Source organism: Anser brachyrhynchus (genome assembly GCF_964034855.1).
Source record: "Anser brachyrhynchus genome assembly, chromosome: 9".
NCBI classification, from domain to species: Eukaryota; Metazoa; Chordata; class Aves; order Anseriformes; family Anatidae; genus Anser; species Anser brachyrhynchus.
This window is the reverse complement of record NC_137703.1, coordinates 15,028,097-15,053,449: the sequence shown is the minus strand read 5'-3', so window position 1 is coordinate 15,053,449 and position 25,353 is coordinate 15,028,097. Positions and strand designations below refer to the sequence as shown.

Genomic DNA, 25,353 nt, shown 5'->3' with positions numbered 1-25,353 from the left:
AATGCAGAGCCCTCTCTTTACTCCCGACTACTTCCTGGTCTGAGTGACCTTACAGAACACCCAGCACATTCTCAGTAATGAAGTTTCCTTCCTCTTCGTACCCGTAACCAGAACTGCTATCCTTGCAGGGAAAGGCTGGTGGTTACACCTAGAGCTGTGGGCTCTGCTTTCTCTCCAGAGTCTGGAGCTTTCTTGGGGCTGGGGAGCAACATGGATGGAAGGGCTGTGAGATGCTCAGCCCCACTGGGTCTAGGGAGTCAGATTTATAGTTCAGTAAAAATTCTGGTAAGAATACCTTTTCTTTTTCCTCCTCTCAGTCTCCAAAGAAACAGAAGTTATAACACAAGGCTGAGAACAGTGAGTGCTGTGGTGCTTTTCAGTTTACTGCTTTCTCTGTAATAAAGTTTATCAGGGGCTTACACATACAGTCCAAAGTGAATTGTGTTTAAAATCCATCACATACAAAACTTTGCTATTACGTTAGCTGTTTAAAACCCTTGTGTTGCTTTTTGCCTTGCAGGGTATTTCTTGGGGTTTTTGCTTGTTTGTTTGAGTGTGCTTTTAGTGAGAAAGAGAAAACACCATGTACTTTCCCCTTCCTTGGGAAGAGCAGCACACACTTGTGAGCAGCGTGCATATCAGTTACCTGAGACAGCAGAGTTGTGTTCTTTAATCCACTGGTTTCAGAGAGTAATTTCAAGGGGAAAAAATGTAATTCACAGTTGCTGTTTGTCTTGTTTTCTTCATTGTTGCTTCATTTTATTCCATATGAGCAATTCTGTAACCTAGCTGATTGTAAGAAACAATCCATACCGCTAAGAAAAATGTTGGTAGCTCGTCCTCCTCAGCTAAACACCTTCTGCACAGTTATAAGAGAACATGATTTGCTCTAATAAAAGCTCCTGGGAGCTCAAAGCATTGTAGAGCTGTTCCTTGAACAGGCAGCCATGTTCTGCAGTGTATTTGCCACAACTCTATGGTGGGAAACAGATATTTCATGAGGTTTGGTAAAAGTAATCCTACTCATAACAAAAGCATGAGATTGTGTCGGTGAGGGAGGGGCTAAGCACTTCTAATGCCCTGTTACTCCTTTCTTGCCAGGTGGATGGAGGTGATCAAGAGGGCAACCAGCTCTCCTGCAAGGTCAAGTCTCTTGCTTCCGAAGGACAAGAAGGATAGTCACTCAGACTGAAGGGGGGCGGAGCTGGATCTCTGCCATAAACATCAGGAAAGGAGGCAGGTGGAAACAGGAGTCTCTGGAGTTGAGAAAGCAAAGAACCAGGAAGCTCATTTCCACCTGGTATGGAACGGGGGAGCTAGGGAATTGCAGACAGGGATCACATCCACTCCAAAGGGTATGGGAGAGGGTCAAGTCTGCTCCAGTTGAACCCACTTAGAGAGAACCTAACGACTGCAGAGCTTTGGTGTGCACACACTGTGGAAGGTATATTGTTCCAGTTGTACCTGTACCCTAACACCCTTGCCTGCCCTGAAGGCAAAGGACACCTTGTTTTTACGTTTTGACTGGATGATCGGCATATGTGGGAGGAAACCAGCAGCTGCCAGTGGTGTGATCAGCTCCCAGGTGCTGGCGTCAGGCTTGCTGGCTCCCAGCAGCTCCCTTCCCCTGATGCTCGCAGCTGCCTGCCCAGCCACTCTTGCTGCTGTTAACGTCAACCTGCCGGCGCACTTGCCTTAGACTAACGGGGGCCCCACAGATACACATATAGCTTAAAGAGTTCATTGGGAACAGAAACAGCAGCTCTTATAGAACAATTCTGCTACTTGGAAGCTGCCAAGGCAAGGATTTTCTGGGGGAAGGGGGAGCAATGAACTAAGCTGTTGAGATGTCAGTATATTGTGGGTTGATACAGGTAGGGTGCATGGTTTTTCCTCCGAACTCTGCTATGGTGCATGCTGAGAGGGTCACTTGCTATTCTCATATCACAGCTCCAGAGTTCTTTTATCCTGTAGTAGGCATTACTTAAGGCATGGGATGGCAAACACTCTTCACCCTTATGTGGGTGATATTTTCAAGGCATTTAAGCAATATAGGAGAACAAGGTTCTCTGAAAGTCACTGTTGCTTGTGCTTCTGTGTTATGTAAAGACTTTTGAAAATCCCTGTTCATACCTTTAAATATGGGGTGGGATCCATCTTCCATTTCTAATGAAGGTGTAAAAGTCACTGGATTCTAGATGGAGAATTAGTGTGTGAGGACTCTATTAAATCTCTGTATTAAAGCTGAAATGGTTGCAGTTTCTGTTTTTGTAAAGCTGTCGTATTTGTTGGCTTCTACAGATGGACTGAAGTAAGGTAAATGCCATAAAATGCTGTTGGACATGGTTTTGATGAGCTTTTATTTTAGTATTTGTGTAGTAGAAAAAGGAACAAGGAAGTAGTGTAGTGAAAGAAAAAAGAAAGTGTTGCTTGTTGTGAGGATGGAGGAAACGGGACATACAGAGGCCGACCTGTGCATTCTCCAAGGCTATTTTAGGGTTGTGGTCTATGAGACTGCAGGTAGGAGGCTTAAGAGGAATTTTCCAGACTGCTCACTTGGCATTTGCCTTGTAGGGAAGACAGGTGGCTGCAGATCACTCTTCACTACCACTGTCACAATGACCATTGTCCCTGTAAGTTATATGTACTTAATTTATTAGTGTCTTTTTAAAAAAAATTAACTGTCATAGGTGTACACATGTGGATTGACTAGATATGTTATAATCTCGCTGAATGACTGTTGAAAGTAAACAGCATCTTGATATAAAACTATCTCAGCCTCTTATTCCTGAGCTCGCTCTCCCTGCCAAGGGCCACGCTCGGCGAGAGGGGACAGCGTCGCCACAGAAGTGTTGCTTTTCTCAGCCCCAACCAAAGACATTTCACTCTTGATTAATGAGTTTTTGCTTTCGGTGGTTTTCCTGGATGGTGCTGACTATGCCTCTGTCAAGGTAACACCTGAAGTCTTTCAGCAGGAGCATTTTCCTCTTTAATGAGAACGTCCCTGTGCAATTAGGACCATTTGTTGGTCTCCTGCAGGGAACCTCTGCAGGAACAGGTTCCCTGTCAACAGCCACTAGGGGCATTCACTTACTGTAGCTTTCTAGCACCAGAGTTCAAAACATTGCTACCAGGCTTGAGTCACTCACTAGGCTGCCAGGACTATGGTTCTGAGCTCCCCCAGCACCAGCTGTGAGCCAGCAGAGGGCCAGCACTGACCCCCAGGACAGAAGTGCACGCCTTTTTCAGTGGCACCAGCTGAGGGGGAGCAGCTCAAGGCTTAAGGGTTGGAGCCGAAGCAGCTGTGTAGCAGCAGGCTCAGTAGAGAGGCCCTGGGGTCCCCAAAAGCAAGCTGTGCTTGCCAGAAGGCAGCATTGTTGGGTTCACGTGCTCTGGCACGTATACTGTGACATTATACATGGCTAACTGCCAGAAGAGAGGAAGATAGGAAAGGTGGAGAAATGCACATTTCTGAGAGAGGGGGAGCACAAAGCCTTTTCTGCCTGGGGTGAAATAGCTGACAGCTTACCTTCTGAAAATTGGATAGACTTTTTTTTTTTTAAATTACCTCCATAAACCAGTAGTCCCTCTCCCTAGCACCACACTTTAAAAATTAAACTGTGAGGTGTACCCCACGTTACCAGACGCTGCATGAATGGTAACAAGCCAGCCTCACCCTAAGCAAGCAGCTTGGAGGCATTTTTTGCATGCTCCAGTAATCTTTTCACCCCCACTTGTTTCCGTATCGTATGAGATGGAGAAACAGCTTTTGACATTTAGAAAAAGAACCAAAGAACAAAGCAGAAGGATACACCCTGAAGGTGTTAGTACAGAACTCATAGGTACTTGCATGGCTAATCCAGAGACTGAACACCTACCATCAACTGATCCTCCACTCACTGCTGCATGGCAGAAAAGTCACTGCTGGGAGTAGTACACAAGGCTGGACGATGTAGGGGAAGACCACACAATACAAAGAAAGCACAGCTTGAATACTTCTTACCTAGTAAGAAAAAAGTTACACCAACCTCCTTCATTTCATTACTTTATTGAAAGTGGCAGATCCCTTTCAACGTTTTTAAAAACTAAAACCATTGTTGCTTTGAATACTGGACAAAGTTTGTGGGGATTGTTTCCTTTAAAAAAATTACTCATTACACTGCGGTGCATGTGAGTAATAATACAAGGTACCTTACTGACACAATTTGCTACCGTCATGAACAGCAACTTTAAAAGCAGCAGGAGCCCTTTCTGCTAGGCTGCAGCCTCTGCCTTCCACCTCAGTAAGTTTTGTTTCTGTACATTAACAACTTCTCCTCCTCCTCCAGAGGCAAAAAAATGGGTTTGTTCTGTTCTTCATAAATACAGGTTCCAAGACTGCTCACCTCACAGAGAAACACCACTCCGCAGCAGCTGTCTGGCAAGATGAAACAGCAGCACCTTCTCTCTGCCAGAAGAGAGCATAGTGTTTGCTAAGCCTGTATTTACCCATCAGAGAGGAACAGCAAAGGACAGGCATAAGCTAAAGTGAATGCAGCACACGGGGATGAGGGAATGTATGCTCCTTTTGAGCTACTTTTAGCCCAGCACTTACAATCTGCAGGTCTGACTCAAAGTACCAAAAACCAAGCCTTACTACTAACACTGTGGCCTATCTGTCTTTAAAAAAAAAAGCTGAACAGCTGCAGCTTTTGTTCTCAGTGGCTGTGGGGTGAGCCACATCATTCACACACAAACACAGACAGAAAGATCTGCATGTCTAAGGTCTTGCTGACTTAATGGGAATACCTTTACAATTAGAGAGCAGATTGCTAAGCAACCAGCTATCAGAAGTTATTATCCTAAGTCTTTTTCTAGACCTTGAAAGTATAGATTGTATCAATCCGAATTAAAAACTTGTTTTATAAACTAGTACTATATAGAAAGCAAAGCTAATTGGGATGGCTCCACCGGAATACCTCTAAGCAGGCAATAGGGCCGCAGATACTTTCATCTCTCTGCTAGCAAACACCACCACACTGGAGCAGAGCCCTGGCTTCAGCAGGATTACATCCCAGGCTGAAGGAAGAGCAGTAAAGCGACAAGAAGAGGAGAGAGGGCTAGAGGTTTTTTTGCAAACTCCCAACCACAGCATACAGACACCATTGCTGCTAGCCCTCCAATTGGCATCTTGCCTTAAGAACTGCTACACTGTGTAGTACTGCCTCTCGAAGAACTGAAGCCCTGGCACTACTGGTCGCTGGCTGTCCTGTTCCCCTCCACTCCCTTTTTAATCCTTCTGCAACATTTGAGCACATGCAGTAGGTGTTCACTGAGCTTAAAGGTGACGACTGCCAAAAGCCGAGTATCTGATCACTTCAGCTGCAGAAAGCACCAAGGAAAAGAACTCCAGCAGCTCCCAAACCAAATGTAACCACTTTGCCCAGCCACTAGAGACCCAAGGCGAGTTCTGCTGTTGCCTGAATTAGACAAACCAAGGCTTAATACAAAATGACGTCCCAAAGCCAAAACAGCAGCAGTAAACAAACCCATCCTCTTGTGAAACAAGCTAGGAAAGAGCAGCAGCAACCTACACATTTTTTCGTGTCTGCTGCTGTAATTTAAAAGCTTCTCTTTACTAGTGTATGAAAGAGTTGAAACAATCCTCCAGAACAACTGGAGAGCTGTTCTAACTTTCCCAGAGGCTGTAGTGCATCTAGAGCTTGCAAACATACCTGCACTCACACATTACTGCTCACAAACACTTCTTTATGAAGGGCTGGAGGCTAAACCCATCGGACTTGCCTTTGAAACATAGCTGAAGGGAAGACAATCTCCCCTTCTTCCAGCAGGAGGCCATTTATCAGTAACAAGCTGTGAATCAAACCAAGCCAACATGGATACATCCATAGGGAAACAATTAAAAACTGCATTGATTACATTGTAAAAACAATTAGACCACCCATCACGGGCTCTGCAAAAGGTCTAAATTGTACTTGCATTGCGAACCCCACCCTGGGTTATCATGGAAACACGTGTAATATGAAGGCTCTGAAATGTCCTGGAGTCCGTAACACAATGTTATATCCAACAGCAGATGGTGGTCTGGATTAGAGATGTGGTTCTTATGAAGCTGGAAAAAATCCTTCCCCCCCTTAAAACAGCAGCAGGGAATGTCTGTGTCAGCGGGCAGAGGTCAGGTGGTTCCGACTGTGTGAAAACCTGCAAGGAAGAACAGAACAGGAGGAGCAGGTCACTGCTGCCCATTTAAAGCCCTCACCTGAAGGCTGCTCATGCGCGCTGCACCAGCTGCCCTCTCTGGGGACTGAGAGGCAAGTCTAATTTTTTCTATCTAGATAAAGCTGTAAGTCTTGAAAGAAAAACAACAACTTAACAAAACAGCCAAGAAGGTGCTTTTTTTTCTCCACAGGCCTTTAAGATTCAAGTTGAGGCTAACAAGAAACTTGGAGCATTGTTGTTTTACAGCAAGAAACAAAAAAGTGGCTCTGCGATTTTACAAACCTCCAAGAAAGCGCCAACCTAATGCCTCTGCCCCATCCTGCACTGCCCTTGCTAGGCTGCTACGAGTCAGTGACACTGCCCAGCTGATCTGCAGTCACCCCAGGCACATCTGAGCATCCCCTGCTCAGCCAGGGGCCAAAACCTTTGCAAGCATCAGCAGGACACATTCATTCTGTGACCTCTGTGCTCTCAACAGAGAAGAGAGCTCTCTTTCCTGCTCTGAGGGATGAGCAGACCCACAGTAGATTTGCTTGAAAGCTTTAATGACTTAGTAACAGAAAGCCTCGAGGATGGTCAGCATTTCCAGTCCTTAGTATCTAACGCTTTTTTTTTTTTTGCACTTGACAGCCTCCAATTGCCCCTTCAGCTACAAGGCAGCAACTAAGCCAGCTTAAAACCACCATAAATAAAAGCTTAGAAAGCCCAAGTTCAAAGATGTATGGATTGGGTTGTATTTCCATTACCATCCAGAGCACAGAGTGGCTCCTTTGGTCATACAAACAGCAAGATACTTAACGTTTGGCCCCTCACTGGTTAGCAAGCTAGAAGTAAAGTTTCTTGGTTAGTAAGGAAAGAGGGAAATTTTCTGGTGGCCTGCTGTGAAAGGGAGAAAAGCCACATTAATGCTAAATAAAGCCTAATAAAGCTGGGAGCAGGACCTGACATTGTTGCCTGCACTACACAGATGTGACTGAACATGGTGCTAGTAGTGGGGGCAAATGTGGCACAGCATATACTGAGCAGCACAGAGCTTAACTCTACTGGACTATACTCCTTCACTGGCTTAATAACTAATTCCCTCCAATAGAAATAAAGATTCCTGATACATGAAACTGAGCAAGCAAAACAACCGACTGCAAGCAGTGCAATAAAGCACATTCCCTACAATGAATCAGGTGTTCCATATTCCAGAAGTGATCCTGATGACATTTTGCATTGTCCTCCCCACATGGGTAACAGGACCACCGCGATGTCACACGAAGGATGAAGGTGAGCAGCAGCATCTTTCTGTGCTCTGCTACTTCCACCTACACCACAGAAACTTGTTCAATGTGAGAAAGGACTTGAGGCAGGAAGAACTGCTTCCTTTAAATGAAAAGCACTTAGAAGAAGTGACTCGGGCTATTGGGTCAACTGTCATCAGTATTCACATCTGAGATGCCTTGACTGCTCAGTAGCAAACTTGAACATAGTTACAGGGTATGCTACAGGGTATGACCGTGGTGCAGTTCACTCCAGCTCCACTCAGCTTGCGCTCTCCAGGACACTCACCTTTGTACCCGCTCCACCATGTGTGCTATCAGTTTGTCAGAGATGCCTGGGCAGGACTCCTCAGCCAAGCTAAAGGCGTTCTCCAGCTCCTCCATAGCTCCCACATTGCCTCCAGTCTGCTTGTGCTTATCTTTAAGCTGCAAAACCCAGGAACAGCATGTTAGCTTGTCAGGCAGTGCAGACATTAAGTCCCCTTCCCCTTTAGGATGATTCCACGAGGGTGCAGGAGGACACCCGCATTCCTCAGGGAAAAAAAAAGTCTTTTTGCAATCAAGAAGATGGAAGCCTGATGTCTGGAATTCAGGCTTTCCTCCAGGTTCTAATAGCAATTGAAGTCCTTACAAAGCAGGCTCTGATGTACTGCTAAACAACCTAAACAATATTAGCAATGGATCAATAGCCCCAAAACCACATGAGCAGCAACACAACAAAGAACTCCAGCCATATCTGAACCAGTACAGTCACCTCTGCTGCTAAGGACAGCTTAGCACCCAGACTCATGCCAAAGGCTTCCAGAAAGAAAGGGTAGAAAATACCCTAAGGCCAGGATTACTCCTCACCAAGAGAGAGCTTTCCCAAGGGAACTGAGGAACAAAGCCCACACACCAAGACCTCTGCGTGCAGTGTATGACCTAAGTGAAAAGCCTGTTTGCATTTATCATTTTTAGCACGCTCTCAGGGGGCCTCAGCAGTAGCAAGTCTGCTTGCACATGATTCCTGTTGTTAATCTGAAGTCGCTAAATCTTCATCATTACAGTTTGAAATAGCTAAACCTCCATCATTACAGAAATCTTGATGTTGAGCCTGAAGGAGTGTGTCATTGGAAAACCCGCAGTCCTATTTTCTACATGTCCCCACCTTCTCCACTTTAGCAACTCATGCCCCTTCCCAGCGTGCACCATTATGCAGTGACCTGAACAAAAATCAAAACCTTTTGCTGAACGAGCAGTGTCTGCCAGCTAACCACTGCCTGGTTCAATTAGGCTGTGCCGATTAAGGAGCTTTCCATAAGCGTCACAATCTTTGCCTGCACCTTGAGGATCAGCCTTTCTTGTTGTTAGAGCTCACCTTGTCCTGCTTTCTGGCCCCAGGAGAAAACATGAATGCTAACCCCCAGCTGGAGCCAGCCCTGTGCCCCAAGTCCCCAGCAGAAACAAATGGCTGCCAGCCAGGAGCTGCTGCCTCGCCAGCGGGGTAACTGCTCAGGGACACAGCCTCAGCTGCGGGAGCAACCTGCACGCTCCCCTGCTCATTCAGAAGTGGCAGGGGGCATGGAGGGCAACTCAGCTGCACATCAAGGACACGTTTCTTAGCTAACAGCATCCTTGCTAAAGCCAAGGATTTGCTTTGATGTCCACCTGATCAAAGGCTGCCTGCCTCAGGGTCAAAAGGAGACCCGGGGCCTGTCCCACAGGTGAGCTCAGCTCATCGTCACCCTGTGAGGGTCACCCCCAGGGTGACAGGCAAGGCCGCTGACCTCTAGCTAGGTGTGCAGTCTGTGCTACCTTGTGCTCTGCACTGCAGAAGAGCTCTCTGAAGGTTAGCAGGGGGCTGAGAGCTGCGCCACACAAAGCCATTTGGGTCGGCTGCTATTCACTGCTTGGCCCTCAAGCCCGAACGCTTCACCCAGAGCCTGTCCTCTCTTCCCCGGAAGGAGCAGACAGGCTTCCAGATTTGCAACCGCCCACTTCTGTGTTAATGACCCCCTGTGGGTCATTTTCAGCATTAACATCCAATAATACAGACACAGGGAAGCCGTATAAAAGATTATGAGCAGCATCTCACTAAGACCTCGATTCCCAAAGCCCAGCTCCAGCCCTGTTACGGACAGACGTGTTCAAAACTCAGCAGATCTAAGAGGCACTAATACAAGGGAGAAGAAACCTGCTGTTGGGAGGAAGCCAGTGCTGAAAGGAACAACGTGCACAACCGGCAGTGAAGCAGATTTCCTATGAGACTTGGAGGAAAGTTTTCTTCCAAGCCCCTGCTCCTGCACACAGAAGCCAGGTTGTTTCAGGACTGCTCAGAACCTCCTCCGTACCTGACCTCGCTGAGCAGGATGGGCAGAGCCATGGGCAGTCTAATCCAAGGAGGGAAGGGGCAGCGAACCTGGGGCAAGGGAGTCAAAGCAGCAGAAATTAAAGGCCCAGAAGTCACCTCCCACAGGGAACCGGCACAGCAAGGTAGGTGAGGAGAAGCACAAAGATGCTCTCATTGGTTTGAAGAGCCCGTAGCTCCAAGTGCCCCCCCTAAAAGGCTCCTAAACAGAAAGGACTGAGCAGCAGTCAGTGACTGTGCTGTATAAACAAACTGCCTGCATCAGAAACCAGGAGTACCCATTTTCACCACACAGGTCTAGGCCTATGACACCTAGGCTTTCTGCCTCTGAAAGTCAAGCCCAGCGGACTACAGAAGAGGCCAGTGAGCAACATTCTCAGTTTCCTAAGCAGTGCTGCCTCAAGAGCACCAAATGCCTGCTTTTCAGAACAGCCTCTGCTTTTTTGCCCTGCAAAACCCTCTTTCCACACAGCACTAGACCTGAGAAGAAAGTTCAAGTCCAGAGACCATCCTTGAAAAAAGCTCAGCCCTGTGCTGGGCCACCCTGGAACAGCATCAGGATACAGAAAAGAGCAAGTCATTATGATGAGAGAGGGTTTCTGTCACCAGCACCTCAAGAAAAGAGGCAGAGGACCCTGACACACGGTGGCTGTGTAAGTTCTTTCTTTCTGAGCAGAGCCTCATTTCCTACTGTCCTGCTGGGGACAGCAGCTGCAGCCTGTAGCCACCCCCGATGATCATTTTCCTTTTTTGCTCCCTTAAAACATCAGCCACTTGGAAAGACAATTACTGAAACTATCCCGTCAATAATCGTAGCTTTTAATTCAACTCCACATCCACAAAGCAAGGAAAGGGAACAGGGTGGACTTCCCAAACCCTTTTCTTTGTCCACCTTCCAGACACCATACAGCAGGTACCACCTTGGTCTTGGCATGCTAGCAATAGCAGACATCTACAAATCAAGAAGACAGCCTAGAAATTAGCAAAGCCAGTTCATGGTCTGATCACATTCCCCTCAGTGCCTCTGCTGAGGGCAGCTGCATGTAGCAGGGTGGAACTGCAGGTGGCGTGAGAGCTGGGATCACACCCTGACAGCAAGCTCAACTATCTGCCTGCCCTCACAGGAGCTGCACTCAGCCACAGAGGCCAGAACAGCAGGGCTCAGAGCTGCCCAGGCACTAGCAAGCCTAAAATGCAGATAAAAACCAGGTACACCTGTACCTTACCCTCACTGGAAGACAACACAACACTGTGCTTCCACAACCACAAGTGCATTGGAAAAGATACTCCAGGAACACACTGACTTTCCCAACACAATGCACAGACCTCTGAACAGAGACAGAAATGCTTCACAGCGGTGAGGCACTGGCACAGGCTGCCCAGAGAAGCTGTGGATGCCCCAGCCCTGGAAGTGTTCAAGGTCAGGCTGGATAGGGCCTTGAGCAACCTAATCCAGTGAAAAACATCCAGAATGCTCTGGAATTAAGTGATCTTTAAAGGCCCCTTCCAACCCAAACCGTTCTGTGGTTGTATGATAGTGGTGTTAAGGAACTAGCTACCTCACCCCACCTCCCTTCTCCAAACCCTTCACGTTCACATATCCACAGCAGGTATCTCTTCATCTCCAGCCACCACAGACAGCAAAGTCTCCTACTCACCTCCCCAAAGACTGGGTGAACAAGCGTGGAGAGACACTGTGACCGTGGCTGCCTCTTGATGGGCTCCGTAGGCTAGAAAGCAACACGAAAAGAAGTTTCAAGCACAGGCAACGGTTTCCAGGGCACGCAAACCACTAAGCCTTTGATAATTTCTCAGCACCTCAACAGCAGCCCCTTCATCAGGTCTCAGGAAAACTACAGCTTGCATTACCCCAAGAATGTGGAAGATGCAGCTCTGGAGCACTAGCCCTTGATAGCAGACAACAGGAAGTTTTAGAACATGAGCCACTGGTAGTTTCCCCAAGACCCTCGGAGCTTGTTTTAGTTCAGCCCACTTCTGAAGGAAGCAATGGCAAACAGACCTTCTGGGAACCATGCAGAGCCATTCCTTTGTGCAGCTTGCTCAAGGAGTTGGGACGAATAGTTGGTGGGAATGTCCAGATTGGACCCTGGTCTCCATCCTCTGTGTCTCCATCACTGCAAACAGAAAGGGGAAGGTCAAGACAAAGCCTCAGCTCCGTACGCTGTATGTTTTACCCACACATTCCCACAGGCACAAGCTCTCCCTCACTTGATCATTACATCACCACAGGGCTTCAAGCATTTCCCTACCCCAGAGAAAATCCTAAAGAGAAACCATGTCAGTCTCTACAGCCCATATACAGCGTCACAGACCTGTGCCAAGTAATATATATTTCCAAATCACTACAACCACCTTACGAATTCACCTACATGAACACACAAAACCACATACACAACCTGTTGCCACAGTTAGAAAGCCTACAACTCTTTGAAAGGCTATTTTTTTAACTGAAGGTGCATAAAATATAGGCAACAAGAGCCTTGTTTTACTAGTTACACACAGATGTTTCTTCTTAATACTTTTGGTTTCTTATACTCAAAGGGACTGCAGAAGTAAGAGGAGTACAGACTACCAGGTCCCCCTGAGGAGGAGGTGAAAGCCTGTTCCTTCAGGCAGCAGTCACCGACTCCCATCAGCAGCAGCTCACAGGCCTCCCCGAGCTACATATGATCTCCACCCCAGGTTGGGCAAAGGACCCAAGGTGCCTGCAGCAGGCTGCCCCTGGCACGCCCGGCATAGCAGGGACAACCCTCTGCAGGGAACATACACGTACATGTCAGAATCACCAGAACTTGAATCTTCTCCATGGCCCTCTGACTTCCAGCGCTTGAACCGATCGATCAGCTCCATTAGGAATGAGGTTTTCTTCGTGTAGCGTGTGATGAATTTGTGCTTTAGCAACTCTTTAGCTGTTGGCCTCTGGAACAAATAAGAAAAACAATCTGCACCTAACAGTGTCTGTACACTACACATGCAAGTACTTGCCAGGCTCCCCTGTCCACTCTGCAAGCTCAGCACTTCTTTTTCTCCAGCAGAGAGGATGCATTGCCTCTAAAATACTCTACCCAGGTTCTGAGGTGGACAGCAATACTCACAAATCTAGGATCCTTATTGAGGCAGGCTTCCACAAACTCCTTGAAGGGCTTGCTGTGGTGACCCTCGAGTGTTGGAGGGTTATTTTTGGGGATCAGGAAGAGAACCCTCATAGGATGCAGGTCGGAATTTGGAGGCTCTCCCTTTGCTAGTTCAATGGCTGTAATTCCAAGGGACCAGATGTCTGCCTGAGAGAGGAGCAAGAACAGTGACTGCAGAAAAGAGCAAGGAGCAATTCTACAACATGGAACCATGCAGCTTTGACACAGCTGAAGGGCTCATAACATAAAATCAGACAGGATGCTTCACGCTTAACAGACAAATTTCTCCAACAGACCCTGAACCATAGTAGGAAAGCATTGTTCTTGCTACAAGCAACAGTTCCAGTCCCTGTATTAACCCTAGCACGACACAGAGCAGTACCAAGCAGCAATTGGTCTCTTGCTCCCAGCTCACCTTGAAGTCATAAGCAGACTGTTTGATAACCTCCGGTGCCATCCAGAATGGAGTCCCAACAAAGGTGTTCCTCTTGATTTGCGTGTCTGTCAGCTGTCCGGCCACCCCGAAGTCAGCCAGTTTCACATCTCCTTGTTCCGAAAGCAGCACGTTGGCAGCTGTTCACACAAATAAGCATTAAGTCCAATGGTTTCTGAATGATCTGCAACCCACACAGAACTGAGTACTGAGAAGGGACCTCCGGTAACATCCCCATTTGCCCCATGAAAACTCTCAGTTTGGATTTCCAGTACCAGATCCATTCCCACGTTCTGACCTTTGCTGGGTAACACGGAACAAATTTGTAGATTTGGTTGGATCAGAAGGGGAATATTTCTGGGGCAGTAGCAAGGAGTAGATATGAAGGGCCACACAATCACTAGATACGATTCCTGCCAACAAGAGGCAATTTGGCCTGAGATACCTCAAATGGTTTTGATGTTTTTTTTTCAGAGCAACATTCAGCACAAGTTAAACTGCAGATCCTTCAAAGCAGCTCACTCGTCCTGGCCTTGTACTGCTTCCCACTCACTCAGTGGAAGAGAGCCGCACTGCTCAGGTTCCTGGGGAGGGGACGGGCTGTAGGACTGCAAGCTTGCAGCACTACAAACTCTCGGTCTCACACATGCAATGAAATCTTCCCTACCCATCTCCTGGTTGAGATGGCATGAGGTTTCTTTGCTGTTTGTTCACACGCCCTCCTGCAGAGGGTCGGAGCGCTGAGCACCCTGCTCCGGCCACCACCTACACAGCACTGTCCTCCTGCCCTCCTGCTTTCCTTTGGTGCCCCGTGCTCAGCACGAGACTGCTCCTCGGGTGCGCTGCACAGAGCCAGTGCCTAGGAAAATCAGTAACGGGGTAAGACAAAACAGGCTACCCTGATTTTCTAGGGTTTTGGACACTGCGTAAGGACAGTTCTCTACACGATGACCAGCAAACACGTGCCGTGGAGTCCAGCAGTAAAGACGTAACTGGGAGCCAGCTGATATTTGAGCACACCATTCACTGATTCCTTGCTTAAGTCCCCCTGCCTGCCCAAACAGCAAATGCCAAAGAGCTACAGATCCTTACTGCTACTCTACACCTTACAGACAAAAAACATGAGTTGCAATAAAGTGACAAACACCAGATTCAGAAACAAGCAACCCAACAGGGAAAGCAGTACTAGGAGAGAGTCTTTGAAACCTCTCTGATTAGTTCTGTATAACACTTTGGGATCTGTCTTGGTGGAGATCTTTCTTGTAAAGCCTCTCTTTCTTGTAAAGGATATTCCTCTTACCTTTGATGTCCCTGTGGATCTTCCTCTCAGAGTGTAGATAATCCAAGCCCTTTAGGATTTCCCTCAGGATAGTAGCTATGTAAGTCTCCTCCAAGGGCCCTGGTTTTAGCTGAAAAAGGGCAGGGAGATGATTTAGGGGTGAGCAATGCCTTGGATTCACAAGCCTCTCCATTTGTTACCCGGAAACCTTTTGCCAAGCAGGTCATATTCAGCGGGAAGCGCCTACTGTACAGCCTGGTGCACACACTGCAAGCAGAACGTTGGACTTTGTGCTGCCAACACTAAATGGAAATCCTTGGAGGACTTTCTGTCAGCCTGTTAAAGGCTTCCCAGACAACAGCAGGACGCTCGTGTCTCGCTCTGACTTGGAAATACACTGATGAACAGAACATCTTCACAGTTTCTCCAGATCATACACCTCTTTGCTAGCATGCAAGGGCTGAATTTCAGCCATTGCAACAGACCAGGGAGAACTCTTCCCCTCTGGCTATGGGGCAGTAAGGTACTGTACCAAAGCTTTCCTCCTTTTAATGAATTCTCCTCTAAACTAGTCCTGCCTCCTGTTGATTACAGGTCCCCCTAACTGCACCCTACCTCCAAATCAGTGCAGGCTCAGCAGTTTTCACTGTATGACCTTAGTTACTGCTCTGGAAAAACAGGCTTTCTAGTCCCAAGGAGAAAAGCAAAATCCTGTGAAAGAATACAGCACAGAAGAACTTTTTTCATGTGTTTACTCTGCATTTGCACTCCCATAAAATCTGGGGCAGCTTGCTAGACATTTGTATTGTTTAACACCTGGAAATCCTGATCGTAGACCAGACCCCTTCTGACCTTGATGCCATGCAAGCACTAAACAATCCCCAAAACTCTTTCCAGACCCATAACTTTGGTTGGGTGAGCTATATATGTGTGTTGCTCAAAACCAACTTGCTGCTGTCAAATTTTATTTCACTGGCTTTTTCCACTGTGAAGCAGCAGAGCACCCTGGAGAACTGCACGGAGCTCAGCTGTCGAAGTACAAACATTTCCCCTGCCCTGCACTGCCTACCCTGCAGGCACAGGGCCGTCAAAAAGATGTCATATGGCAAGTGAGCGCGTGGCTTGAGGGCATTTCACAAACCAAGGCTCCAGCAAACATTTCTGGGGATCCACAGCTTACCACGTACTTACCAAATCCAGGGCTGAACCTCCTCCCAGGTACTCCATAATTATCCACAGCTTAGTGCCCTGCAAGCAAGAGCACAAGCCAAGAGCAAAGACAGTAATAAGAGCGGGCAGACAAGTACAACACCCGAGGCAGCGAGACGCGTGAACAGCCCCCGTATATAGTCTAAGAGATGCTGCACACCACAGCTCTCAGAGACAGCAGTGGACCTGCTCCCGCCCTCGACATTTCTTTCTCTTGGTCCTCAGCTCTATCTGAAGAAGCTTTGTGCCACTACAGACACCAGACTACACAGCCCCTAGAGATATGCATATTGTCAGGCCGGAGCCATTCATCATCACCCTAAAGATCAAGCACGTCTTGCCAGTGACAGGGGAGCTTTGCAGCCTTTGATCTCATTAAAGGGATTGCCAGCTTGAAGGGTACAGTCAGCAAGACGCTCTTTTCCTCCCCAGAGGAGAGATTTCCAGACCGAGGTTCACCAGATACCGGTAGGAGATAAGCAGCAGGTTCATGAAATCACAGCTTTCTCGGTGTTTTTGGCAGAAGGCTGAGAAAACGCACTATCGCCCTTGAGAAGTATGTAAGGAATTATCAAGGTACAAAGAGGTCAAGAGCTGCGTTTACAGACTCAGTGTTATACACACCTCCAGCAGCTGGCACGCAGCGGCCACTTTGATCACCACTACAAGCTTCCATTAGGGATTCCCGAACCTGTTTTCAGTGGGAGCAATACCTTATTATTGCTTCACCGCTCCTTCAAGGACTCAGATCCTGCTCATTTCAACACTTCTGCAGCCCCTCACCACACAACTCCCTGCAAGGCCAGGACCGCTGCAAGAGAGCTGCAGTCCTTGATGGGTTGATTTGCAAGTGCTGCCCTGTACCCGCCTGCAGGCTAGTTTGCAGTGGAAGTCCAACTGGCTTCGTGGTTTTGAGCCATCCACAATATCCAGTGCTCTGGCAGCCTATTTGGGGCAGTGGAAACATGGGCAGCACTGCCCAGAGGGCAGTTCGGGGTTTGGGCAGCAGTGTTTCATACTGAGGAAGCTGTGTGCTACCGGAGGGAGTGCTCTAAGCTCCCACTGGAAAGCAGAGAACTAGGCATTCCCCTCAGAACAGCACACTCCCCTTCCTGGCAAGGATTTCCATGCGCTATGTACCCAAAAGTAACTGGTGCTGTGTTGTCTGGGAGGGCAGGGGGTTGGGAAGAAGTATCACACGATCACAAGACCATGATGCACGGTTTCAAGCTCTTCTTCTTTCCAGAGTCAGCCTGGATCCTTCTAGAAATATAAAGCCCTCAGCGGTACAACCTTAAAACCATGGTATTTCCAAAAAGCATTCCAGAAATTTCCTTTCCAGAACAGTCAAACCAGGGATGGAGCCAGCTCTTCAGCACAAAGTTTGCTCTTCCCTGCAGTGCTCTTGGGACCACTTGAGGAACCTCACTTCCACGTGCCCTGCAAGTGCCTCAAAGCCCAACCTTGCATTAAAACCGCATGAACGCAGCGGGCAGAGCCACGCTGACGCTTACGGCCTGGGCACCTGCCCACCACCAGCTGCAGCACCCGCTCCCAAACTGCTGGCAAAAGAATCGCCGCGGCTTTGTCCTACCTTCAAGTAGGAGCCATAGTACCGGGTGATGTAGGGACTATCACACTGGCTGAGCACCGTGATCTCCTGCTGAATGTCCTCAATTTCATCCTCCGCCTCCTCCAGATCAATGATCTTGATAGCAACCACCTCCTTGGTGCGGTTGTCGATCCCTTTGTACACTTCGCCAAACGATCCTTTGCCGATCCGCTCCAGCTTGGTGAACAGCTCCTCGGGATCCACCCTGGAGTGCTAGACCAGGAGGGAGAGAAGGGAGAAGTCAGCGAGAAGGGCAGAGCACCGTGAACACCCGCACAGCCCCCTTGTCATCGCACCTCCCTGCCCACGCCACGTAATTCCCCTGACTTAATTCACCCCCGTACGCTAAACGGTCTCCACGTGCCGAAATTACTTGCTGACCATACCCAAGGTGAGAACCAAAGCAGGCCTTTCCACGGGCTTTCTGCCCCTGCAGACTGTCGGGGGAGGAAGAGGAGAGAAGCCAGGAAGGAGAAGGTCAGCAAGCACCCCTGCAGACGGCATCAGCCCTTCTGGGACAGGACTGCTTTGGCCTGCAGCTCAATCGCAGGCACCGAACTGGTGCCAAAGCAGCTCCGCGAGCGAGCGCTCATCCGTGTTTGACTAAAAGGCAGGCAAGGTGTACCAGAGCCAGCCTTCGTGTAACGGCTGAGGTGAGAAAATGGACACAAACGAGAGGCCAGCGGAGGTTCAGGAGGATGTTTCTCCAGTTTGCCTTCCTGCATTCAAAGGTTTGAATGACTTGAAAGACTTTCGCCCTACTCACGTGGAGGGTAACGTGTGCTGGGAACACAAACACCAGTTCCCACCAGCCGTCTGCCCTGCCGTCAGGCAGCACCCAGCCTCTCCTCAGACGTCTGTGGACGGAGCCTGACGTCTCGGGAGGGCCAGCAGCACGGAGCCCAGGCACGCGGCCACCCCAGAGGAGACGGGGGAGCTGAACGGACACCCCGCCTGCAGCCCTGCTTTTCCGAACAGCCTCTGCTCTCGCTGGCACCCCCAGGTGCAAGAGCAAGGAGCATTTCCCTCCTGAGATAAGCACATCCTCTGGGAGGCTACCAATGGCCTCCTCAGAGAAGTACTGCCTCTGAAAAAGCAGCTGGGCTTCAAAGTTTAACTCCTTCATAGGACAAACACGGACAAGAGAGGGAAGAATGATTTTCTGATTCGGTTTCATTCTGTCCAGCTGCAGACCAGGAGGTCCTGCTCTGCTTTGTGAGTAGGTTTTCTACCTTTAAAAAAAAAAAGTCTTTTTTTAAAGAAAAAAAAACATGGAAAATATGGCCCAACTTGCAGGAAGCAGGCAAGCTGCTGGAGCAAGTTTTCCGCACCCAGCACTTCTCCGTCTCACCTCACAGACGTCACCCGGAGGGACCGCTCCCTTGCGAGGACCTTGGGCTGAGCAGAGATTTTATCTGAGAGCAGGGCAGCTGCATTTCTGCACCCACCGCCAGGTCCCAGCAGCAGGGCACCACCGAGCAGCCCTGGGTGCCACTTAATGATGAAGCCAGGCGGCCCCGGCAGGTGGTTTGCCTTCCTAACCCGGCGCGTCGCTGGACGGGGTCAGCTTCACAGGCAGCTCGCTCAGCGGGATTGCCGTGGGTGCTCCAGTCCAAGGCGCAGGAGGACGACCAAATATCCCTCTGCATCCACGGCAACACCCAAACAGGCTGCGCGTCGAACGAGCGCACCGCAGACAGACCGGAGGGGATGTGCAGAGATGGAAGGAGCTGGAGATGAGTAACGGGGACCGCAGAGGGGATGGGGAAAGGGTCTGAGCTTGAGAAATGCCAGAAGACAACACAAGAACGGTGGCTGCGGCGCAGGAGAGAACAGTCTGGCTAACCCAGGCTCCCAAAAAGCCAGCAGCAGTTTCCGCCTCTCCACCGACTTCACAGGAAGGGGCAGCAGGGTGGCCCAGACGTCACCTTGCAGCCTCCCGCAGCGCTGCAGAAATGCCACTCGCCACATCAGCCTCTCCACACGTCAGGGAGAGAAAGAGGATCGTCTCCTAGCAGCACCCGGCTCCGCAGGAGCCCCAGGAATCCTGCAAGGAAACCTTCCTCTCCTCCTCCCTCGATCATTTTTCTAAGAAAAAAAGAAACGATGAGGTATAAGCTACTGCTCCCCTTCTCAGCCTCACGCGGCACATCCAAGAACAAGGACTGAAACTCTTCGGGAGTGGGAAATCAAGCAGAAGAGCACTGGCTGCTGCAGTCGGCTCCCGGACAACCAGCACTTTGCATTGCAGGCTCTGTAATCCTGGGCAACCTCCTGAACAAGCTTCCTTACTTACTTAGATGCAGGTTTATCACGTCTTCTGAGGAACGAGGAGGTGGCAGAGGTGGTGAAGCAGACAGACCTACCTGACGAGCACAAGAAAACTCTGCCCAAGGGACTGATGGGCGGAAGAGACACAGCCCGTCACACGAGGGGGGAACAGGGTCACTTGTAGGTACTGCATTTACCCTGTCAGTGCCTGGCGCTTCAAAACTGACCTGGAAACACTTCAAAGACCTTAGGTGACACGGCAGGAGCGTGACCTGATGGAAGGAGTCGCTCCAGCCACCGCTACAGTATCCTGGACTCCTGCTGCGGACCAGAGTCCGTTAATGAATTTCTTCACGTTCTCTAAACAGGGAGAAAGAAAAAAAGGAGGCGGTGGGGTGAGAAACAGAAAAATAGGCCGATCCTCGACTCCAGCAGCCTGCTGTCTGCCCAGCGGAACACCTTATGAACTACCATCACGGATGCCACGGAAGACACGGCCAGGTAGCAAGAGGTAGAGGCAACCCTGACTTCCCACGACAAACGGTGCCAGGCGAAATTACACTTGTCTACGGGACACCTGCTCAGAAGCTCTCGTCCATTAAAGCTCCTGTTGGAGCTGCCACGTTTCTGCCCTGGCTGCAAATCTGTGCTTTGGAGCCGAAAAGCTCCAAAGACACCCGAAAAAATGATCATTCGTAGAAAGTAACAGGAGCCAGATGAAGCACTTCCCGCCTGCAATGAACAGTCACAGGTGACCCGAAGAAGCTCCTTAGCATCTGTCAGCTTCGCAGCTGGTCACCGGCTTGGGTCCTTTCCACTTCCATCAGCGCTCACAGAGCCCAGCAGGGCTGCGAAGCAGAGCTCCAGGCCGCAGCCAGGAGAGCTGACGGACTGCGGCTCCTCGTTCTGCACGCGGCGCTTCTTGAGGAACCATCGCCTCAGCGCACCTTTTTGCCTGCCTGAATGCCAGTTACAGAGCAGATCTGGGGCAAAAGGTCTCACGCTGTTTCTCCCCGTTGAGAGCAGTCGGACGCTAGAGATGGCTCGGAGACAGGCACGGAGGAGCTCTGAGAACACCCAGGGCAGTATCTTGGTCGTACACGCAGGAAGAGGAAAAGCACAAGCAGGAGAGGGATGAGGACAACCTGCAGGTAACGCGCTCTGCTTGCGCCCTCCAGGATCTAATCTCGCAGCGCAGGAAGGACGCCCTGCCACGGCAGGTACGGGGGCGTTTGCCATCGTGACTGACGATGCCACGTTTTAAAGCAGAGCGACTCCCTGCAGCCGTCAGGAACTGAGCATCGTGGCGTGTTGTGAGACAAGTCCGGCAGCAACACCAGCTGCTGCACGGGTAAAGGGTGGGTTTGGCAGCTCTGCCACCTCCAGCTGCAGAGACAGGCGGTCAGCGGCAGGACACCCCCGAGCTCTGAGAGGAGGCTAGAGAAGGACAAACATCTGCCCTCATTTCACAGCTACAACCTGGAATGATGAGCCGTGTGTTGGGAACAGAAGCAAGTACTGTTGGAACCCCCACAGGGTCTTCTCTCCAGGCTACGTCCAGCTTGCAAGAGCTGTGTTCGGCATCATGAGCCAGTCAGCCCTGCACCCGCAGCGCGCAGAGAGGCGCCTGCACCCTGCTGGAAGCCAGAGCTCCTTGGTCCGGGGCCGTTCAGGCCCAGAATCGCTGTTCTACGTGGGAGAAGTCTGTAATAGAGAAGGTGCTGCCAAGTCCCTTTCTGAGCTACTTTAAGAACTGGAGCCCACTGGGAGTTTGGCAGCCTCCGGAGATTTATGTGGAACCACGGCAGCATTTAACGTTACTTCTGACAGCAGTACCTCCCAACCAGCCCAACAAGCAAACATCGTTTTCCTTTGCCACACACGGACGAAGGGTGAAGTTGGTTTTAACAAACCTCAGCTTCTGACCTTCTTTCCTTCGTTGCCTCCTCTCCTTCCCTGCTTCCCACCCAACATCTCTACTCGTTGCATGCTACGTATCAGAGACGTCTGCAGCAGGCACTGCGATCTCTTTAGGGAAATCAAGTTTGGATCTGGAAACATTTTAAGCTTCCCAATATGAAATGAGTGCACACCTCTTTTCAACTGCTGAACCTGAGACAGTTCTGGACTTCTGGAGTATAAGCAAGAGGGGAATTCCTGTTCAACACTTTGAAACACAAATATACTAATTTGTCTGGGACTCCCAGCTTGCTTCACAGACAGCATTCTTTTGCCTCAGGGTTGGAAAGCATTGGCCAGAGAACATGAGAGGTTTTTTCAAGGTCACATAAAGGAACAACAAAACTGGAAACACAGCTGGCCTCTAAGCTTTAAACACTGTAATACAAATACAGCACCCAGCAGACAGAGCTCCCAACAAAGACCAGAGGCCCGCTGTGCTGTATGTACACAGCAAAGGGCAACCGCGAAAAGAAAGAGCGCCTGATAAGCCCAGGCAGGAGAGCAGAGGCACAGAGGTAAAGCAGCTTCAGAACGTGCCTCAGGTAACTCAGCACAGGGGCAACAGAACAGGGAATCCAACACGCCTCGAGCCCCGGACATCCCAGTCCAAGTCCTACAGCCTCACAATTTTCACAGGACCTCCCCACTACTCCTTAAAATGTGGTTAAGGGAACTTCAGGCCAATTCCTACCGCTCTGCCAGCGAGCCTCGACTAAACAGCTTATGAGATCCCACCAAGGATTCCTGAAGAGACCCAAGGGATGGACAACAGACTGCTTTCCTATCCCAGGATCAGAGAGTCACGGTATGACAAGATCTGGGAGTGCCTGACACTCACAATTCAGGGATTAGACCCCTGGAACTCTGATAAGCTTCGTTGCTGAGTACTGTGTACAAAAACCTTTGGAGCAACCCACTGCGCAGCTACGGAGCTCAGTTCTCAGCCTCAGCCAGACAGTATCCTATCCTTCCCATGTCCCTTCAGCCCTCTCCCTGCACCATGACTCACCAGGCACTATATTTGCATTTAATTCCATAAGCGCTTTAGGGACAGGGTTTATGTGAAAGACAGCACGCAAACTCGATTGCATCGCAAATCAGTTTTAAATCAGAAGAGGCCTGGAGAAAGCATCGCCTCAGACTACCGGAGCTTTCAGCGCTGTGGTACCACACCTAGGAGCAGCAAGGAAAACCGCTCGAAGTTCTCCCAAACCGCGCTTTAAAGAGCCCCGCGTTCAGCGCTGACGCCTGCCAGTCGCCAAGCTCACCTCGCAGCCAGGTTCGGGGGACCGAAGACCCGAGCCGAGGCCGTTCCCGCGGCCCAGCCCTCAGCCCCGAGCCGGGCCACCACCCCCCCGCGTCCCCTCGGCTCAGCGCCGTCACAGCGGGACCTGCGGGCACCCCCCGGGGCGGCAGCTCTCGGCTCCGCGCCGGACCCCTCCCGTGCCGGGGTTCCGGGCCCTGCTCCCCCCCGGCCCCTCTCCGCAAGGGGTGCCCGCACCGCCCGCCCCCTCAGCCCTCCCGCTGCCAGCGCCCCGCGGCAGCCCCAGGGAGCCGAGGGTTCCCTCGTCCCCTCCCAGAGGCGGGCCTCACGGGGGGCCACCGGCACCTCGCCCTCGGCGCCGGCCCGGCACCGGCCCCACAGGCGGCGGGCGGCGGCAGCGGGCCGAGCGCGGCCATGCCCAGGGGACGGCGCAGCCCTGCCCCCCGGGGCGCTGCCGGGCCCCGGCACACGCGGCCGCGCTTACCTGGCTGGCGAACTCCCTGAGGTGCGCCATGCCGGCGGGACGGCGCTGCCCTGCCCCGCCCGGCCCCGCTCTCCTCTCCTCACGGCGCCGCTCCCCTCACGGCGGCTCGAGCCCGGGGCTCCCCTCACAGGCCCCGCGGGCACCGACCCTCACCCGCCCGGGCCCTCCCTCAGGGCCCCCGCCGCCCCTAGGGCCGACGGTGGTGGTGATGGTGGTGGTGGTGCCGCCGCGAAGCGCGGCTCGGCGCCATGCCGGGCCCTGCCGCGCCGAGCCGAGCCGCCGCCGCCCCCCCGTGCCCGCTCCGGGCCGCCCCGGGACACCGAGCTCGGCCGCGGCGGGGGCGGGAGCGCAACAACACGGCGCCGAGGGCGACGCGGGGCGGGGGAGGTGGAGCCGCGCGGCCTGACGGGAGTCGTAGTTCGCTCCGCCGCGCCGCGCGCTCCGCGGGGAGACGCTGAGGACTACAGAGCCCGGCGGGCAGCGGGAGGGGAGGGGTGAGGGGAGGGGACAGCGCGAGGGCTGCTGGGGCGGAGAGTCCGCCGGGGGTGGGCGGCGCGGGCGGGGCGGGCGGTGGGGACTACACGGCCCAGCAGCCCCCGCGGGGGGCTCCCAGGATGAGGGAATTGATCCCAGTATGAGGGAACTTCTCCCAGTATGAGGGAATTTCTCCCAGTATGAGGGGGTTTCTCCCAGTATGAGGGAACTTCTCCCAGTATGAGGGGATTGCTCCCAGTATGAGGGGATTTCTCCCAGTACAAGGGGATTTCTCCCAGTAATGAGAGAATTTCTTGGATTTTAATTTAAATGCACGGTGTCTTAACTGAAAGGTTTTCAACAAAGGTCTCACCTGCCAGATTCCTGTATTTGTCGAGTTCATCCCATTAAGACCAGCCCCACAAAACGTGATAGTGCTGTCTCACAAACACCTCTGTTCCAGCCCAACGCCTTGACTTGAAAGACCTAGGAACACACAGAGGAATCGAGAAGTGGGAAAGAAATCGGCTACCAGAGAAAGGAAGGAAAATGGAGTTCTGCTCCAGCTCTGCCACAGAAAGGACGGAGTGAAACGCTCTACGTGCACACCCACGGGTCACCCCCCTGGGTGATGCGGGGTTTAGACGGGTACCAGCCTGATGCCTGACATCTGGCAGGATGCTCAGAAAAATATGTTTAAGTTAAATCATATGCGAAGCCTGGACACACACCAAAATCTCTCACGCTAACGTTGCCCACAGAGCTTAGCCTGGCCTAGCATGTGGCACAGTGATGAGCTAACAGTGATATGGAACAGCAATTAACTTGTTTTGTTTGCTTAATTTAGAATAAGTCCTTAAGAAAAAGAATAAGAGAAAACAGCTTTTGTTTTGGGGGCTCTTATTCCTTTTCCCAAGTTGATTACAAGTGCTTAAAACTATGAGCAGGAAAATGTCAAATGCGTATGGGCGAAAGCATGTGTATTTGCTGTCTGTGTGTGTTGTGTGGCCGTATGCTGTGGGAGAATATGGCTAAAAACGACAAGTCTGTATGTGTTGTTGGGGGCTCTTCTCACGGTAGAGAAGAAATAGCTTTCTAAAAAGTATTATTTTAAAAGGGATACACTGGGTCAGTTTGGGTTTTCTTCTTCTCCCATTTCTAGTTCTTCCTGTTAAAAGCAGAGGGATGAACATCCAGAATTAAGAGAAACTAGGTCAAAAGCTGGTGACAGAAGTATTTAAACAAATCTTCTGCTAAACAAAATGAAAGCAAAACATCCACCCTAGTTCTGAAAGCCGCTTAGAAACAAGCCACGCTGCAGCCCCCGTTCCTAAGTCAAGCTCTTCCTGACCCTGAAGCCTGCTCTGTTCTTTTCTGCA

At 50.7% G+C, this 25,353-nt stretch overlaps 2 protein-coding genes across 8 annotated transcripts in view; one reads left to right on the top strand and one right to left on the bottom strand.

Annotated features, from left to right (window-relative positions):
* The window catches only part of FARP2 (FERM, ARH/RhoGEF and pleckstrin domain protein 2), a 79,990-nt gene extending 77,221 nt beyond the window's left edge, over positions 1 to 2,769 (top strand). For all 7 annotated transcript variants that reach the window (XR_013955136.1, XM_080604972.1, XM_080604968.1 and 4 more), the window contains one exon: positions 1,102 to 2,769. Coding sequence is in view for 6 of the 7 variants with exons in the window: in XM_080604972.1 (XP_080461098.1) it covers positions 1,102 to 1,192 (91 nt within the window). In the remaining variant the exon portion in view is untranslated. The remainder of the gene's footprint in view (positions 1 to 1,101) is intronic.
* Positions 2,770 to 4,032: 1,263 nt separating this feature from the next.
* STK25 (serine/threonine kinase 25) lies at positions 4,033 to 23,881 on the bottom strand. Its single transcript, XM_080604984.1, has 11 exons — positions 23,501 to 23,881; positions 17,502 to 17,732; positions 15,890 to 15,946; positions 14,720 to 14,828; positions 13,402 to 13,559; positions 12,948 to 13,133; positions 12,626 to 12,771; positions 11,852 to 11,966; positions 11,490 to 11,561; positions 7,774 to 7,910; positions 4,033 to 6,201 (listed from the first exon to the last, which is right to left on the bottom strand). The coding sequence occupies exons 1-11, from the start codon at positions 23,528 to 23,530 to the stop codon at positions 6,162 to 6,164; spliced, it is 1,281 nt and encodes a 426-aa protein (XP_080461110.1). The 5' UTR covers positions 23,531 to 23,881; the 3' UTR covers positions 4,033 to 6,161.
* Positions 23,882 to 25,353: the final 1,472 nt, after the last annotated feature.

What these genes read in the sequence shown, in the direction of transcription:
- STK25 (XM_080604984.1), bottom strand. Translation starts at nt 23,530, where the DNA reads ATGGCGCACCTCAGGGAGTTCGCCAGCCAG. An exon ending in TTCACCCAGTCTTTGGGGAG is followed by an intron (nt 7,911 to 11,489) that starts GTGAGTAGGAGA and finishes TGGGTTTTGCAG; the next exon opens with CTTAAAGATAAGCACAAGCA. An exon ending in ATGGTGGAGCGGGTACAAAG is followed by an intron (nt 6,202 to 7,773) that starts GTGAGTGTCCTG and finishes TCTTCCTTGCAG; the next exon opens with GTTTTCACACAGTCGGAACC.